We start from the raw sequence: 16,287 nt of genomic DNA on the forward strand, positions 1-16,287 counted from the left end.
TCCATGGGCTTCTAGCCAATTATGATGGCAAGTGTTCCACCATGCCTCTTGTACGTTGTTTTCATTGAATATTACCTGCATTACACAACTTGAGGAATTAAGTAGGCTGTGACAATTGCTTTTATTACCAATTGATATGACCTTTATTTTCTGGATAAATCGATTAATCGTTATGTCTATATATTGTAAAGAATGCCCATCACAGAGTCCCAGGTCTTTAAATAGCTCACTGTGTCCCACCATCAACCAAAAAAGATATTCAATTTACAATAATATAAGACAGAGAAAAGAGGAAAATATTCACTGACATTTTAGCTTTAAAAGTGACTCAAATGATGAATCGATTATAAAAAATACTTGCAGATTGATCTTCCATCAACGAATCATTTCATTTTTAAAGCAGACCAAAGTAACTGCTGAATGCAAGACAGTTGCATCACACATGTATGTAGGATGGTGTCTCCTGTATCTATGACTGCACATGGTGTATAGGCACAGGCGATAAAGCTTTAAAGGGTGCTAAAAAGTCAAATTTGCAGTGTCATCTATAAAAAGTGTTCAGGGAGAAAGTGTAGAGAATGTAGTGCCTCTCGTGCTATGACCTGCTTTCTTGGGTATAAATAAGGCGCAAATTATGAGTCTGGGCCCATAATAGAGCACGTATCTTACTTGAGTCCTGTGCTGAAAATTAAGGAGGACCCCGGGCCTCGTCATAATAAAAGATTCAAATAAGAGGAGTCTGGTCGTCAGCATTGCGAGACAACAGCACCATGCTTTGTCGGAGAAAGGAAACTCACCCTGCATCACAGGGAGGTTTCTTAGCCTCTACTCGACTAACAGTGGCCTTAAATGTTAAAAGGCTCTTTGTAATGTAATTCAAGATTTTTTTTATTTTAGCTACAAATTTGTAATTGTATCTCCACTATTTGTGTAATGACCCTGGATCCATGGAGGACAAAACGCTGACCACTGATGGCATGGCATGCTTCCTTCCTTGGCCTTGTCCCCTGGCAACGGAAACCCTGCATGGTTCTGAAAAGAGGACATGAGCCTGGGAAACTCTTTTAGGAGAGCAGACGGGAGCTCAAAGCACAGCGGGAACGGAATGTCCGAAAGGGAGGAACGATACCCCCACCATAACCGGACGCAAAGTGCTGCCGCTCCATTGTTGCAGCGGAGCTTCCTGGCTTGTTCCTGATCGTGCCTACCAATATTTACCCCCTGATGCCCTTATGAGCGTGACTGCATACAGCAAGCAGGTGCTTTAAGGACACCACAATCTCTGCCACCATCAGAGGTTTACACATGAAGACATGACAAGCCCGGACCCAATCAAAAACGTAAATAGAGCTAAGTATATTGATTATTAAGTCCATCTGCAGAGGATTCATGATCATTTATTTTGTTTGTCTGTTTATTATTCTGTTCATTTTTCAAGCAAAATTGCCATTCATTAGTTCCAGCTTCTCCAATGGGAAGATTTGCTGCTTTTCTCGGCCTTATATGATAGTGAACTGAATATCTTTGGGTTTTGGACTGTTGGTCAGACAAAACAAGCAACGTGGCTATGTCACCTTTTTTCACTGTCTTCTGGATGTTCTACAGACAAAAAGATGAATTGAGAATATAGTCAGCACATTAATCAATAATGAAGGTAATTAGTTAGTTGTAGCCCTGAAAGGAAATGTTGGAAACATGATATCTTCCAACTTGAGCAACATTCCAGATTTTGCATTAAAGAAAAGCTTATAGAATAATATTTTGGCTTGTACATCAGACTCTTGTTCCAGAAGTATTCATATTACTATTGCATAAAACAAAAAGTAAATGCCCACAGTAAAGCTAGTGCAGCATTTGCCTTAGCGACCTGTTGTGGTATCAGGGACGCTGTAAAACAGATTTTCTTACGTACAAAACAAACCAAAGACACAAACCGGCTTCACATGTTCCTTGGATATTGAGTTATTGGCATTGATTCTGTATTTTACACCAACATTGGAAGAGATTTTATGATGACTTTTGAGGCATTCATTTACATCTCTCTTTTAAGAATTCCTGAAAGGTCTTTAAATGCAATGCTCAGTGCCATTTTAATTGTTTTATGGCATTGCTGACCATGATATGACCATGGCCTTGTATCTTAAAAGAGGCAGTGTCACTATTTTCATTGGGTTTTTTTTTTACCACCACTCTCAAGGATAGATTGAGGATTAATGATTATCCCCATGGCAGTTAAAGCAGAATCCAGGAATCTGCTGGATCAGCTGTAGGACTCACTTGACAAGGCAGACGGGGGACTTGATTCTGTGGCTAAATCTGTGAGACTTTAGATCCTGTAATCCAAGGATTCTTGTTCTGTGTGGTAAAAACGGGAGCATAACAGACACAGGATCACAGTTTCTATCCTGTTGAAATGGTGCTGAGCACAACACAGATTCTCTACCTGTTTACCTGTCTCTGCCTTCAGCCATAAAAAAGGCTTAAACAGAGGCACTACGAATACAATAATCTATACATTTAGTAGGGAGATTCTACTTTAAAGACACAGTGAAATGCAAAAGCATATTTTTCCAAATCAATGCACCAGCAATTTTAATCCAGTTATAGAATATAGGCCACATTATTCTGAAATAATAGTTATGACGACGATTACTTTTGGTACTTTAAGTATTCCAACATTTTGATGCTAATACTTTTGTACTTCTTCTACTTACTTTTAAGTAACATTTTGAATGCAGGACTTTCACTTGTAACAGAGCAGGTCTACACTCTGTATGCATGTGCTGCTCCACCCCTCCCCTCTTCCTCCTCCTCCTCCTCCTAATCCTGACAACACAGGTGAGGGTAAACAGTGCTGTAGCTGCATGCTCCACATCTCTCAACGGCTGTATGCGATAAGCCACGCCCACTCTAGAGCGATCCAATAAGATCTGTAGGATTTTATCCACTGGCAACTAAACCCCGCCCATATGATGCGTGTTACTTATATTACATCACAGAAGACCCCTGACTTTCATTTCACTGCGACTTTAAAATTGTAATTTTTTGTAAATATAACAAGTCTGACGGGTAAACAAAGGCACGACCAGAACATGACACCACACCGAGCTGGGTTAAGCTGCTCACGTGCCGTGCGTGACGCCGGCGGTGATGTGACGGCGGACTATTGGACAATCCAAGAGAGGAGCTGTCCTCTCAAGGTACAGCCGGACCTGGACGACGGAGATGGTGGTGACTCTGATAACACTGACGGTCGAGATACAGGAGACCTCAATCACGTCCGCATGCCACACCACTCAGATTATGTTTCTGTCCTTTGAAATAACACATCGATTTGCAGATGTGTGTGCCCTTAACTGGTGTCCTGACACGCCGTCACCGAAATCATCAGCTGAAGTGGCAACCTTCACACTGTTCTCTCGGTCTGGGGATGCCATTCACAAAGCAACAGTTACAGTAACAATCACCATGCAGGAAAGACAAACCGTCTCATCACACAGAGGCGACGTTGAAAAAAAAAAGAAATAAAAATCGACACCTGAACGAAAATAGCCCAAATGATGTCATTCATGATGCTCGTGCGCGCATCTAGCCACAAGAGGCCCCGAGCACAGAGACGAGTTTGTGATTTTACATGAATTTGCCTCCTAAGTGAGAGCGAACAAGTGCATGTTGATGATAACCCCTCTGTCCGCCGGAGGGGGGGGGGGGTGAATTTCCAGAGGTAGCCTGGTATTATGTAACATCCACACACCGATCATGATGCTCTCTCCCTCTCTGCCTGCTTGGAGATGTGTGTGTGTGTGTGTGTGTGTGTGTGAGAGAGAGAGAGAGAGATGCCAAGCCAACATAACGAGCCTCATGAATCACATCAAATGAGTGGAAACGTGAAATCCTGCGGATGCCTTTACCTTTCAGACCGCTGTCTACCATTCTCCCGGGAGCCCCGTCTGGTGCCGTGGAGGAGATGCGCTCTGAGCCCCGGCTCCGCGCACAGACTCCGACCTTTGATTTGTCATTCGCTGCCAGTCAAAGGTCAAAGCGTTAAACGTCCCGTGAGACACACCGTCCTGCGCGAGAAGCTCTCCCCGTAAACCTGACGGCAAATTTACACGGGCGCAGCAGCAGGATACGGCACCATCACATAATCACATATTGGCATAGCTATGAGCAACAAACAAGGTCCCGCGATGGCGATTGGTAGATCTGTAGATGCTGTGGATGAGCCAAAGCGGGGCAGCACAAGGCGGAGCGGATGTTCGCGGATCTGTCCAGTAGAAACTGCGCCGCTCAGCGCATCCTGCCTGAGCTGCCGGTGCGGCTGGGCCAGCCTGGTAAAACCTGGGCTGGACTTCAGAAGCGGGCTGAATGCAGGAAAGATCTGTGCTGCCAGTCATCAACGGCGAACCAACAGGCGGTGATAAGCTCGCGATAGTCTCATACAAGAATTCTTTAGAGATCAGAAATATCTTTAAATGTGTTTGTATCGTGTCACAAAACGTCTGAGCACCGCTCGCCTACAGCAGAGGTCCCCATAGGAACAGGGATTGTGTTGGGATGCAACAGTGACCTCTGTGTTTCAGGTGTTTGGACAACAAGCGTCTTGTTGTGCAGGTGAGAGCAACGGCTCATCTGAATCCGCATCATGGTTCATGCGTCCACAAACTGCAGCAGCTGCTGTCAAAGGTAAACACGCAGCAGATGAGACGGTAATCCGTGACAGTGGAGCAGGAGTTCCACCCAAGCTCTAATGCACATGGGGTTTATTTACTGATCTGAGAGGATTATAGAGAGGCGATGTAGACAGCACTCCTATGTGCGTGCGTGTGTTTGAAATATCCACCATGGCTTTTTTCGTTAAGTGCAAGTTGGCGCGCCCTCCCGCTGCTTCCTGTTTCCTCACGTGGTATAAAAGATCAAGGGAGGAGCAAAGCCTTTCAAATATTTGGCTTTTGTTTTGTTTGCTAGAAAGAAAGAAAGATGAAGCTTGTTTTAGCCATAGATTGTAGTGAATATCCAGAGATTCTTCAGAGTTGTCAAAGTAAGTTTGGTGCAGTTTGAACAAGGCAGACTACAAATAAAACTCAAAACTTCACATATACTGAAACAGGTTTCAGGTATGAAACTAGGAATTAAATAATGTTTCTTGTTTTTGTTTTTGTTTGTTTTTTTTGTGGCTACTCTGCCCTCTTGCTGACGGTACGTTTGGACTGAGAAATAAATGTTAAAAGCATCCACAGAGAAATCTGTCTACACCCAAACAAATTAGTATGAATTAGCTGGTCGTCTCCCACAAAATACTAGCTGATCTTAAGACACGGTAAGTGACCAACACAGATGTGCACATGTACAGTAGGTACATTGTGTTGGGTAACAAGTGCGGGATTAATTACAAAACCACCATGAGAAAATAGTTTTATTGTTCATGGAATGTAACATGTTTGGACAGCATGGTTTAAAAATAGGGGGGGGAAGAAAAAATCCACTGCGGTGTTACACAACAGCAGCAGGGTGTGGTCATGTTCAACTTAACCCACCATGCCCATTCATTCAACAACACACAGTGAGCATCCAGGCGTGCGTCGCTCCCCAACACGACACCAAAGTGTAACTCAGACGCTGTAAGAAACACAACTCCTACAGACTCATCCTACTTAGACACAGCCCGACTTCATCAAACTAACATCTGTTGTTTTCATACTTTAGGAAAACGCCACGAAAAAAATGGTACGAGGCACTTTTTACCTCATAAAAGAACTGATTGAAAGTGTTTTTGCATGTGACGGGTTATTTTTTTTCCAATCCCTGAATTAGTGCACGTTGCTATTTCGAGGTTTCAAAATGAATTCAGATGAAATCATTTTACTATAAAGTTTAAAAACTGCAAAGCACGATTAAAGCCTATTTGTTGGCATTTATTGCACAGGTTAGTCAATAGTGTGCTAAAGTTATTTTTGTAACTTCAAATGATGGGCCACGAGCTATTCTGTAAGTTGAGAAAGTATTACAGACATTTACCAATCACTTACATAAAACAAATTAGAAACATTTTACATGTTGTTCACCCAGCAACAGTGATTTATACATTCAAACAATCTGAAAAACAAGACCTTTACATATAGGATCACAAAAGTGACCTGTTACTGACTAGATCTATATCCAGCAGTATTTTAAAGTTGAGCAAACACTGCAAAACATTTCAATTTATGAACAATAATCTGATTAGAGTCTCAAGGCAGCCTTATATATTTAAAGGAATGTAACAACATGGAAGGCACTCTATATTCTGTGCATTGGTCTTCATCGCAGCCACAGAGAGTGCTGCAGAGTGACTGTGAGGGCCTCCTACCGCCCAGTAGATTCTCCTGCATGTTGACAGTCGCATATTGCTTAATATTCTGCAGCACAAAATTAAAGAATAGCAGTTTATGCAGTGCACATTGTTTGCATAATTGATGGGTATATCCCGGAAACACTGAGCTGATAAAACCAAAGAATTAAAAACTGGTTCTGCATGATAGTGACCTGTAGGCATGTTATACAGCATATTACACAGCACCCAGGCTCAGGTTTCAACTTTCTGGAAAAAAATGGACCCAAATAAAGCATGTCCAAGACTGATTTTGGCTTTAGATGCGACACAATGCATAATGTCAGTATTGCCCTCAGTGAGATTAAGGCTGTGGTGAGACTGAAGCTAATAAAAATGACTTTGTTAAGTGTAATCTGCTCAATGAAAACTGCAACTCCTAAGTTTCAGAATGTCATGAAGTACTTGAAGGGAAATGGAAGAGTTTCACTCCAAAATTATTCATAGAGGCAACAACGTGATATTGTTTGCTTGATTATAAAGGTGTCATTTAAAGTGCAATTAATCAAATCTGTAAAGATAACTATTTAAGAAACATTTCCTATGTCTACTTTCATCAGTTAATACGCTTTATTTTCATGACAACAATCATTTTATAGAGCTGATAGAGTTTACACCTCAGTTGTTGGTCTCTAGACATAAACTCTTGATACTGGAGAGCTCCTTCTCTATTTACTTTTTCATTTGCTTGTAACCTTCTAACCGATTGTACCGCAGCGTCCCTGAATGAGCTATGATTTAAATTCAGTGTGTGGGAATTAGAGCAATTGCAGATATAAAAACCCAAAAGGATTGCTTGATGGTGAGTGCTTGTGTAAATTTAAGATTTATAAGAAGAAAAAAAACAAACATCCGTTTTGATAGTGCCTTGAAGGATCTGAGCATTTCACTATGATAATGCAGAAATCAACACAATCAATAAAGCCCTTGAAATAGTTGCACACGACCATTTGAGCATTTGAAAAACCAACAAGTAATTGAATCACAAATATGTTGGATGACGACGATCAGTGTCCATCTCTCTAAACTTCACTATTAGCGAGGAAACTGAACGCTGAGGCCAGCAAGTAAAAACATCACCCCACTTCCTGATGTGTCCCTGTGGTCTCTTCATTCAGAGTAGAGTCAGGGCGTCTGGGTTTGGAAGGCATCTGATGGCTGCGCGTGCATCTTGGTGCTGAGGAGAGAGTTGATATAAGGCCAAATCCGGTCCGTCTCTGTACCGGAAAATGAGTGCAGGATTCCCTGTGACCTGAGAGAGTTAATAGGAGAACCAATGAGAAGGCAAGATGGGTAAAAATGTAAATATTGATTGATGAATGTGGCTGAGTAATCCCTACGTGTTAAAGGAGCACTCCACTGATTAAAACAGTTTTTTATTCCACACATTCTTCATCCTTGTCAAAAACTGGCACCTACATTACGCACAATGCAACTTAACCGCCAACAGTTCGGTCGGAGATGCAGGTGTGCTATGCTAGTAGCGGCTAATGTAGCCCCGAGCCGCTAGCATCAAGCAGGGATGAGGAGCGGGCTACATCGGTCTGGTAAATTCACTTCTTTCTTAGTTATAAAATAATAAACTATTGGTCACAGAAAAACATTAGTTGAGCGTTGACTGCTGAATGAAAGCATTTTCAATGCATGAAACTACCAAATTCCCATGATCCCTTTCATGACACCCATGCTTTGTTATTGTTTGACATCTGGGTTTGATTTTCCATGAATGTACACGAATGTACTGCTACTTAACTACTGTAAAGACCACTTAATGTTTATTTTGATGGCTTATCCGTCTCAACAGAGTTTCAATCAGATATTCATAAAGTTGGCAGCAAGAACTGACACTACTGGCTGCCTGTAGGAAAATCACTGCTGAAGAATACTGTGTGTCGACTATCCCAAGAAAGGGAAGTATTTACTGACTTGTATAAGTTTATGACAGGCTTGGCCACATCTTTGTAGTGTCTCAGTCTGGACATCAAGGCTTCTGGTTTGTCATCATCATGCTGAATCAGTGGCTCCCCAGTGAGGTCATCCTTACCCTGAGGAACGCAAGACAGGGTCACAACAACAAAGGTCAACTCAAGACAATGCACTGAAATCTCATGGCAAAGGGGATTACAACACAACGCAGCAAAATCTAAATCACACTGCAGGTAGACACATATCTACAGTCGTTCCTGTGTCAATATCAGGATCTTTTTGTTCATATATTATAAAAATATCAACATTGGCCATGAAATTTGGTGTAATGGTGATATCTTGGCTTTAAATGCCTCCTTTGTCACATAAAACTGCCACCATTTTGTCTCTTTTTCTTTTCTGCATTGTGTTTAACAACGAAAAAATGCTGCAAAACAACTTTATTATGTGACTGATTTCCTGTAGTGAGGCCATGCAAATCGATGCCAATGGTACATGACCTCACAGTCAAGAAGCATGTGAGCAGTATACTGGAGACGGAGGACATTTGCTGTCAGGCCACCAAAAGCTCTGGAGTAGCTTCCATTGAATACGAGGCGTCCTCTTTTAACTCCACTAAAGACGTATTCACACAAACTGGCTTTTACTTTAATTGCAGACATACAAAAACACTCAAGACACAAAAGATCCAAATGCTAACCAGAATGTTTTAATCACTGTAACTATACTGTCGCTTCTAGACTTTTGAGACCTGCACTCGCGGCGGGTTGAAGCCCATGTTGTAGACTCTACCACTGGCTGGATGGATCCAGCGGTCGCTCAGTCTCTCCCTCAGAGTCTCGTAGGGGATGTTGAGGCTGATGACCAGGTCGAGCTGACACAAATCGTTCAGAGCTCGGGCCTGCGCCAAAGTCCGGGGAAAACCTAGACAAAGACCAGAGGGAGAAGGGGGAACGTGTGAGGCATCATCAACCAGGATCATTCTGAGTCAATAACACAAGGAAGACATACTGTACATGAATAATAGGCCATTACATGGTTTCTTACATACATACATACGTCCTGTTTGCTGTAAAAGTTGTCAGCAGTTGACAGCAAGTAAACTTATTATTATGTACATGTGAATGAACTTACTGAAAAAACAATGCCCTACATGACCTGGATGAACCACCAGTAGTAATGAGTCTATACTGGTCCTTGTAGAAAAGTCAGATGATCACCAAAGTTATCACAATTCATCCCGAGGGGGGACGTGAATGTGTGAACCAAATTTCAATCCATCCAATAGTTGTTGAGACATTTCACTCAAAACAACAAATGTATGTCAACCGCATGGTGGCACAATAGATAAAGTCAGGGGATCACTTCAGTCATTAAGAGTCATCATCTGGGAACCGTGAATGTCTGTATAAAATTTATGTCCATCCATCTATTAAATATTGAGATATGTACTGGATAAGTGAAAACGTTGTCTAATTGATGCCGCTAGATGGAAAGTCAGGGCATCACCAAGGTCAACAGAAATGATCGTCTGAGGACCATGACCATCTGTACCAAATTTCATGGCAATCCATCCAATAGTTGTAGAGATATTTCACTAAAAAACAAACATCTCATGGTGGCACTAGAGGAAAAGTCAGGGGATCACTAAAGTCAGTAACATTCATCCTCTGGGGACCATGAATGTCACAAAATTTCAAGGCAATCCATCCAATAGTTGCTGAAATATTTAGTAGTGGTAGTAGCGTGGTAGTAGATTCACAAAAGCAGAACTATTGTAGTCTTCTATTCCACTTTTGTTATGAGTTTTGTTATTCAGTGTCTTGCTGAAGGATGCTTCAGTGTGGTGGGTGTTCATATGGCAATCTCACTGTAAATGTAGTTCCTTCCGTTTTTCTCTCAAACCACAAAACCTTTTTTTTTTTTTTTGCTTTAGTATGCTTTGGAATTTAAGCCTTTGTGCTTGTCTTCAGTTTATTGCTTCCTTGTGTGTTAGAGCAGAAACTGGCATTCACTCTGTATGTTTCTTTGTTTGGTCACTGAAGAGCTGTTAAATCTCTCTAACCACCGGAGTGTCTTGCCGCCCACAAATGAGTGACAGGAAGGCACCAATCAAAAGTTACAAGAGGGAAAGAGAATGAGAGCAGGCAAGAAATTATGTCTATACAGTACTGTATATTTTGGGGGGATATATATGCGTAGATGTGTCTGTGTTGGGGGAGTGAAAATGAACAAGTATGACATGTACGTTTGAAAACTCAAAAACGTGATGAATACCATGCAAATCAATATGCTGTGGACACTTATAACCCAGCCTATCAGAGTCATGAGATAAACATGATGAAATTAGATAAAAGAAGGCAACAGTGTGTGTGTGTGTGTGTGTGTGCGTAACCTTGATTTGGTTGCCCCTTTCTCCTGCTAAACAACAATTATTTGTTTAGTGACCATGTTTCAAGGTCAACAACAGCCAGTTTGTTTCATCAATGTTTAGCATCTCCCTTGAAGATCCTGGATAATATTTAACTTGGAAAAGGACATCTCATATGTTACTAATGGCTCACACTAAATATGTTACCAGATAACATCTTCCACGCAGTTTTGCATTTTATAACTTCCTAACCCAACTCACTTCTGAGGCCATTTCCAACCAGTACCAGCGCTGGTTATGTGTCACATGCACAAAACCTGTGTATTGGCATGTAGAATGTAATAATATTGCTGCAGGTGTTGTTGTGCCTTAAAGAAAGAAATACAAACCTGTTTTTTATTGACTTACGAATGTTGTCACAGAGGTTGCTGAGTGCGAGCTTGGCACTGAATGTGAATAAATTAGAAATGGTGAAACTTGCAATAAAGATCAGAAAAGCACAGGGAGCCCTCCTGATATTAACAGCAAAAAAACATTTTTAAAGGATATCTTCTTTGATTTTGATCTTTGATTTGACCTTTGATTTGAATCCTCTATGACTCAAGTTGGATAACAGTCGAGAGCACGCACAGACCTGCTGGTGCTGGATTCAGTACCCCAGAGTACTAATTACCCCCAGATTTAGGATAATGTAGAGCATATTTTTCCACTTACTTGCTCCTCAGACTCAAGTAAAAGGAGGGACTGCATATGGCACTACGGGGGCCGTGTTGCTGAACATGCAGAGGGGTAAAATAATGCTTGCCTGATGGCCCTGTCTCTAACTTGGCAGTCTGGGGATTGTGGGGGTGGCACCTGGGGTGGCCAATCAGATTTGAGGGGTGGCTGGCAATTCCCACCACTGGCCATGACGCTGCATTATGAAGAGCATATTCCCTCACTACAAATGCTCAAGACAAAGGATGGAGGCTGCTGTAAGATGAAGAATGCAAAGCTGGCGCATCAGCGTGCATCAGTAGAATAAGGCACAGACCATGCACTCTGATTGTACCAAAAACAAAAACACTATTTTTCTTACCGTCCAGCAGCCAGCTGTGGCCACTCAGCTGTTCCAGCCTGGGCAGCATCAGTCTGGTCATCACATGATCAGGCACCAGCATGCTTCTTTCTACGTAGGTCTTCACCAGCACACCTGCCTCTGATACACAACAGACAGGTAAAGACAGTAAGTGTCATGTCTTGTGTCTCCCTCCTGCTTCTGAAATTCAAAAACAAGACAGGCCAGGGCCTGTTCAATTTATCCAGGCCTTGAAACACACACAAACAAACACTCTTTGTACCACTGCAGAGTATCTTACCTGATCAGAGATATCAAATGGTTAAAAATGTCACTGCAAACTCCTGCCTGTGACCTCTCCTCTCTTATTAATTTAAAATGACACTGGAAACTGAGGCCTGCTGTGGATAGTTCAATCAATATTCATGCCAAGTTACTAAATTCATTAAACACACACCAGTTTATAGAACACAAAACTTGTTTTAAAAGAAAAAAAGGGGGGGGGGGGCTTATTTATCCTCTCCAGCAGGTCACAACTTTACTGAAACGATTCAGTAACGGCAACCAAGCACACATGTTTCTACTTAAGCTGAACTCCAATTTTATTATCAGTGTAGTGAGCTTGGCACATGCTGGGAGTTAAATTAATACCAGTTGGATAGTCATAATGAGGAAGTTTAAAGAGACACAACCAGTGGTTTAAGGTGTGTAGCCTATGTTTTGGAAAGTAATTGTAATAAATGGTGGAGTTGATGGTGGAGTAACACTGAGTCTCTGTGGGGTTGGACACTTGTGTGCAAGTAGCTACACTGGACTGACATCAGATCAAGGAAAATGAAGTTTCCCGTCATCCATGTGTCTCACAGGTTGGATAGAGGGATGAAGGTTTACTCTCGAATGAGCGTCTGGGAAACAACCAGACAATGCACACTGCTCACTGAATTCTGCACACCTCCCATTGTTCTTCAGCTGTGACATGAACATTTCACTTGTGTTTGATGTTGAGACAATTCACGCATGCAGCACAGAAAATGACGCGTGTGACCAACTCCTTTCCTGCAGACTGGTCCGTCGTGGTAGTGTTGGGGTCTGGGCTACAGTACATGGGCAGATGTGTCCTACCTGTATTTGCCGTTATGCTCTCGCGTAGGTAGTGGCCGCTGGACAGATACTGCAGGCCAAAGCTTTGCGCAATCCTTTTGGATATCGTCCCTTTCCCTGATCCTGGTGGACCCATGATAGCAGCTCGGAATAACTTGGCCATGTCTTCCTCGAACGCAGGCTGCGACTGTAAAAGCTCTGGGGGTGCACAAATGTTGCTCCTGCTCCTTTGTGCGCGAGGGGACGACGTGAATTACCTCTCAATTCAACTCCCCAAACAAACAGTTGCACTCATGGGCGATCAAACAGGTCCACAGCCTGGATGGCTTATAAACTTGTCTTGCCAATGTCAATTTCAGCTTATCTCTGGAGTCTGCGGGTCTTCACGCAGAGCCCATCGGGGCTACGCTGCTCTATTACTGGGATCAAGTCAAAACGCCTTTTTCCTTTTTTTCTTTTCTTTCAGCTCTCTGATGGATACATTACGCTCGTCTACGTCTTTAAGGACAGAGACTTTTCCCTGCGAATGAATGAGGGAGTCGCCACAACGCCCTATTTTGCTGCGTACATCATCCAGAAAAAATGCGGATGACTGACTCGCACGAACTTCGCAGGGTAAACTGGTTACTGTAGTTTTTATACACGAGTGATGCACAACAACAGCAACTGCAGTTAAGACACTGGCTATAGTTTCCATTAAGAGAGAGAGAGAGGGAGCTGGGGGGGCTGTGATAATCCTGATTATATCTGACAAACACATGGATGTCACAGGAAAACGTCCTCACAAGAATATTCCATCTGTCTGTCTATCCGTCTACCTGTCTGTCTGTCTTTCTGTCTAACAAAAGAAGCAGAAGTTCTCAGAATGTTGTAATTCTAACTCATAAGTAGACTGTAAGGACAGTATGGGAATGCCTTACTGTACAGCAGGCTTTGGCTAAATCTTTCCAATTGCACCCTGGGTGGGAAGCCATTGGCTTTATAAAGTTATTTCCATGGGAAATCAGATAACCCCACCTTCAATACACGTTGGGGCTTGTTACAAAAAGCCATGCCACTCACTTAATCTAATGTCACGTGACCTCATAAAAAATATTGATATTTTGTTTGCAGTGGAAACAGAACTTAGAAAATAGATAAGTATCCCTCTACAGTAAAACAACTTTCAAATTATTCAAGGGAAGTTGACATTTTGAGACTCGGTTCTGCTGTACACAAATGACTCCGAGAGTTATTGTGGGCCTACATCACGCACGTTATCCCACTGATTGATAAAGTGGATTCCAACACTTGTTGACAGCATCTCTCTCAAATCAGAGCTTTGGGTTTTTTGTTTTTGTCTTTTCTCATGGTTCACGGGGTTGTTATTTCTTATGGTTTCGCACTGCTGGCAGCGGGCGCACAGAGAGCACATGAGTCGCTGTCATTCCGCGCAACGTTTGCGGACGGAGGGGAATCGAGTGAGTACTTGTTGCGAGCCATACGGCGGCGGCAGCGTCCCGGAGCTGTCAAATGTTGCGCACAGCCTTCAGTCTTCAGTCAGTGGAGTAACCAGACTAATCCACCAGACAAACAACAACTCGGAAAGATTAACCTTTTTTAGCCTCGCGAAACTAGTTTTTTTTTTTGTCTGCACACCCGGAAGCCTGTTTTTAGAACCATTATCAATTTGTCACATGGCTTTGGAGAATTCAATAACAACAAAAAATGGCGACAATCACGTTGCTCTGTGTGGTCTTGCTGCGTCATTAAAAATATTCATGTAAACACGGGGAATTGAACGGGAAAATTGCAGGTAAGCGAGCGAAACATTTGTCATATATTTAATGCAGACTGAATGTAATTAAGAATAAAAGATTATATTGGGATCCTACAGCATGCTGTTTGTTTTTGGCTAGGAAAGGGGTGTGTATGCAATGCTGGGGCGTTAACGTTTGGCTGCACAATATTCATTACGAACACTGCATTTATGTTTTGCCTTTAGTCGCGCTTTAAAGGGCACATTTAGCCAAACTAAAGCAGGTGTGTATGTAATGGCATAGATAACGGCGTTGTTTAGAATTGGCCAACTTTTGTTTATTTGTAGAGAACAGCAACAAGCGTTGGCACAGCCTTCCAGTTCTCGCTGTTGCCCTTATTCCCTGACATTAGTATCGGAGCCATTGGTCTGTGTTGCTGTCTGTTAGCTTCACTGTCAGTAGGTTATAAGACGTTCGCCAGTTATTTACATTGAGGGTTTATACAATATGGACGCGCTTTCTTCACGGGGTCTCTTCTTTACAGACACTGGTGACAACAAACGGAGCAGTCAGCCCTGACGGTGGGTTTGTCCTCTGACCCTGTTTAGTTATTTGCACATGTTGTTTTGCTTTTCACGTCCGACATGAACATTTTTGGCCAGTGCCCTGTGCAGCGGGGCTAATGGAGTTGTTTACATGAAGTGCGGAGGGCGGACTGACGAGGAGGAGGAGCCGCTACGTCGGCCAGCGACGCCACCGGACTGCTCGAGAAGCTGCTCGCGCCGAGGGGGGGGCGGAGCCCGCTAGGAGAATCATAACAAGTCTGACGTCACTCGGCCTTGTGGTTGGTATGAATAATATCGCCTACAGAAGTTTGTCTGTTTAGAGTTTATGTTTTGTGCCTTTTTCACTCTGACTTTATTAGTTAATTTTCTAGTCGTCTTGTTATGTTTCCCCAAAATGTTATGGAATTTTAAAGGTTTGAATGCCATGGTTAGAGGGCAAACGATTTCCTGCTGGTGACCACTGGCGGGAAGGATATTTCATAAACTATGAGGGATTGTTGGCTTACATAACTATATTACTCTGTTATAGTATTAGCTAATGTATGTTACTTAAAATTCTGTATATGGAAACAAATGCTGGACATGAAACTCGCATATGTTTTGTATGAGATGCAAATAAGCTGCAAAAATACAAAAGGTATGGTACGTATAAGGTACGTATTATCTTTGCACCTGTTGACCTAGAGACCTACAGATATTATGGGTGGACAACGAATGGAGCGCGAAGCCCCAGACTGCTAGATTTGACAGGCTGCCCTGGTTCAGTTATCACAGTGCTGATGCTGTCCCCATCGAAGGTACAGTACTGTGATAACTGAAGGATGGCTGCCAACTAGACACGAGTGCAGTGAATCAAAGCACGTTTGGCTAACGAGCCAGAGGACCGAAGAGAAGAAAAAGATGGTTGTGGTTTGTTGATTTAGAAAAGTTTAATGGGATATCCAAAAGTCCATGTGTTTTTATTTACAAAATACTTTTCCCTTGTTTCCCATGATCTGTCAGTAGTTTGTGGCATGCTCAATGACAAATCTATTAGGCTGTTATTGTGTATTTAAGTATAAGAAACATTCATCTCAAATTAGTTAGTATTATCTTCACTACTTATGTAACTTCTGCTTAACTACAAGAAATAAAGTGAATTTTCTTTTATTGAAGTG

At 42.3% G+C, this 16,287-nt stretch overlaps 2 protein-coding genes across 3 annotated transcripts in view; one reads left to right on the top strand and one right to left on the bottom strand.

Annotated features, from left to right (window-relative positions):
- Nucleotides 1-5,401: 5,401 nt before the first annotated feature.
- On the bottom strand, nt 5,402-13,338 carry ak4 (adenylate kinase 4). Of its 2 annotated transcripts, XM_070908445.1 has the most exons (5): nt 12,847-13,338; nt 11,746-11,865; nt 9,048-9,220; nt 8,297-8,415; nt 5,402-7,622 (listed from the first exon to the last, which is right to left on the bottom strand). In XM_070908445.1, exons 1-5 carry the CDS (start codon nt 12,986-12,988, stop codon nt 7,496-7,498), a joined length of 681 nt encoding a protein of 226 aa, XP_070764546.1. In that variant the 5' UTR covers nt 12,989-13,338; the 3' UTR covers nt 5,402-7,495. The 2 variants fall into 2 exon arrangements, with proteins under 2 accessions (XP_070764546.1, XP_070764547.1); XM_070908446.1 differs by lacking the exon at nt 11,746-11,865.
- A 1,991-nt stretch (nt 13,339-15,329) lies between these two features.
- The window catches only part of jak1 (Janus kinase 1), a 38,981-nt gene continuing 38,023 nt past the window's right edge, over nt 15,330-16,287 (top strand). The window contains exon 1 of the mRNA XM_070909417.1: nt 15,330-15,408. The gene's annotated coding sequence lies outside the window, so the exon portion shown is untranslated. The remainder of the gene's footprint in view (nt 15,409-16,287) is intronic.

The sequence above is a fragment of the Enoplosus armatus genome, chromosome 7 (genome assembly GCF_043641665.1).
Source record: "Enoplosus armatus isolate fEnoArm2 chromosome 7, fEnoArm2.hap1, whole genome shotgun sequence".
Classification (NCBI taxonomy): domain Eukaryota; kingdom Metazoa; phylum Chordata; class Actinopteri; order Centrarchiformes; family Enoplosidae; genus Enoplosus; species Enoplosus armatus.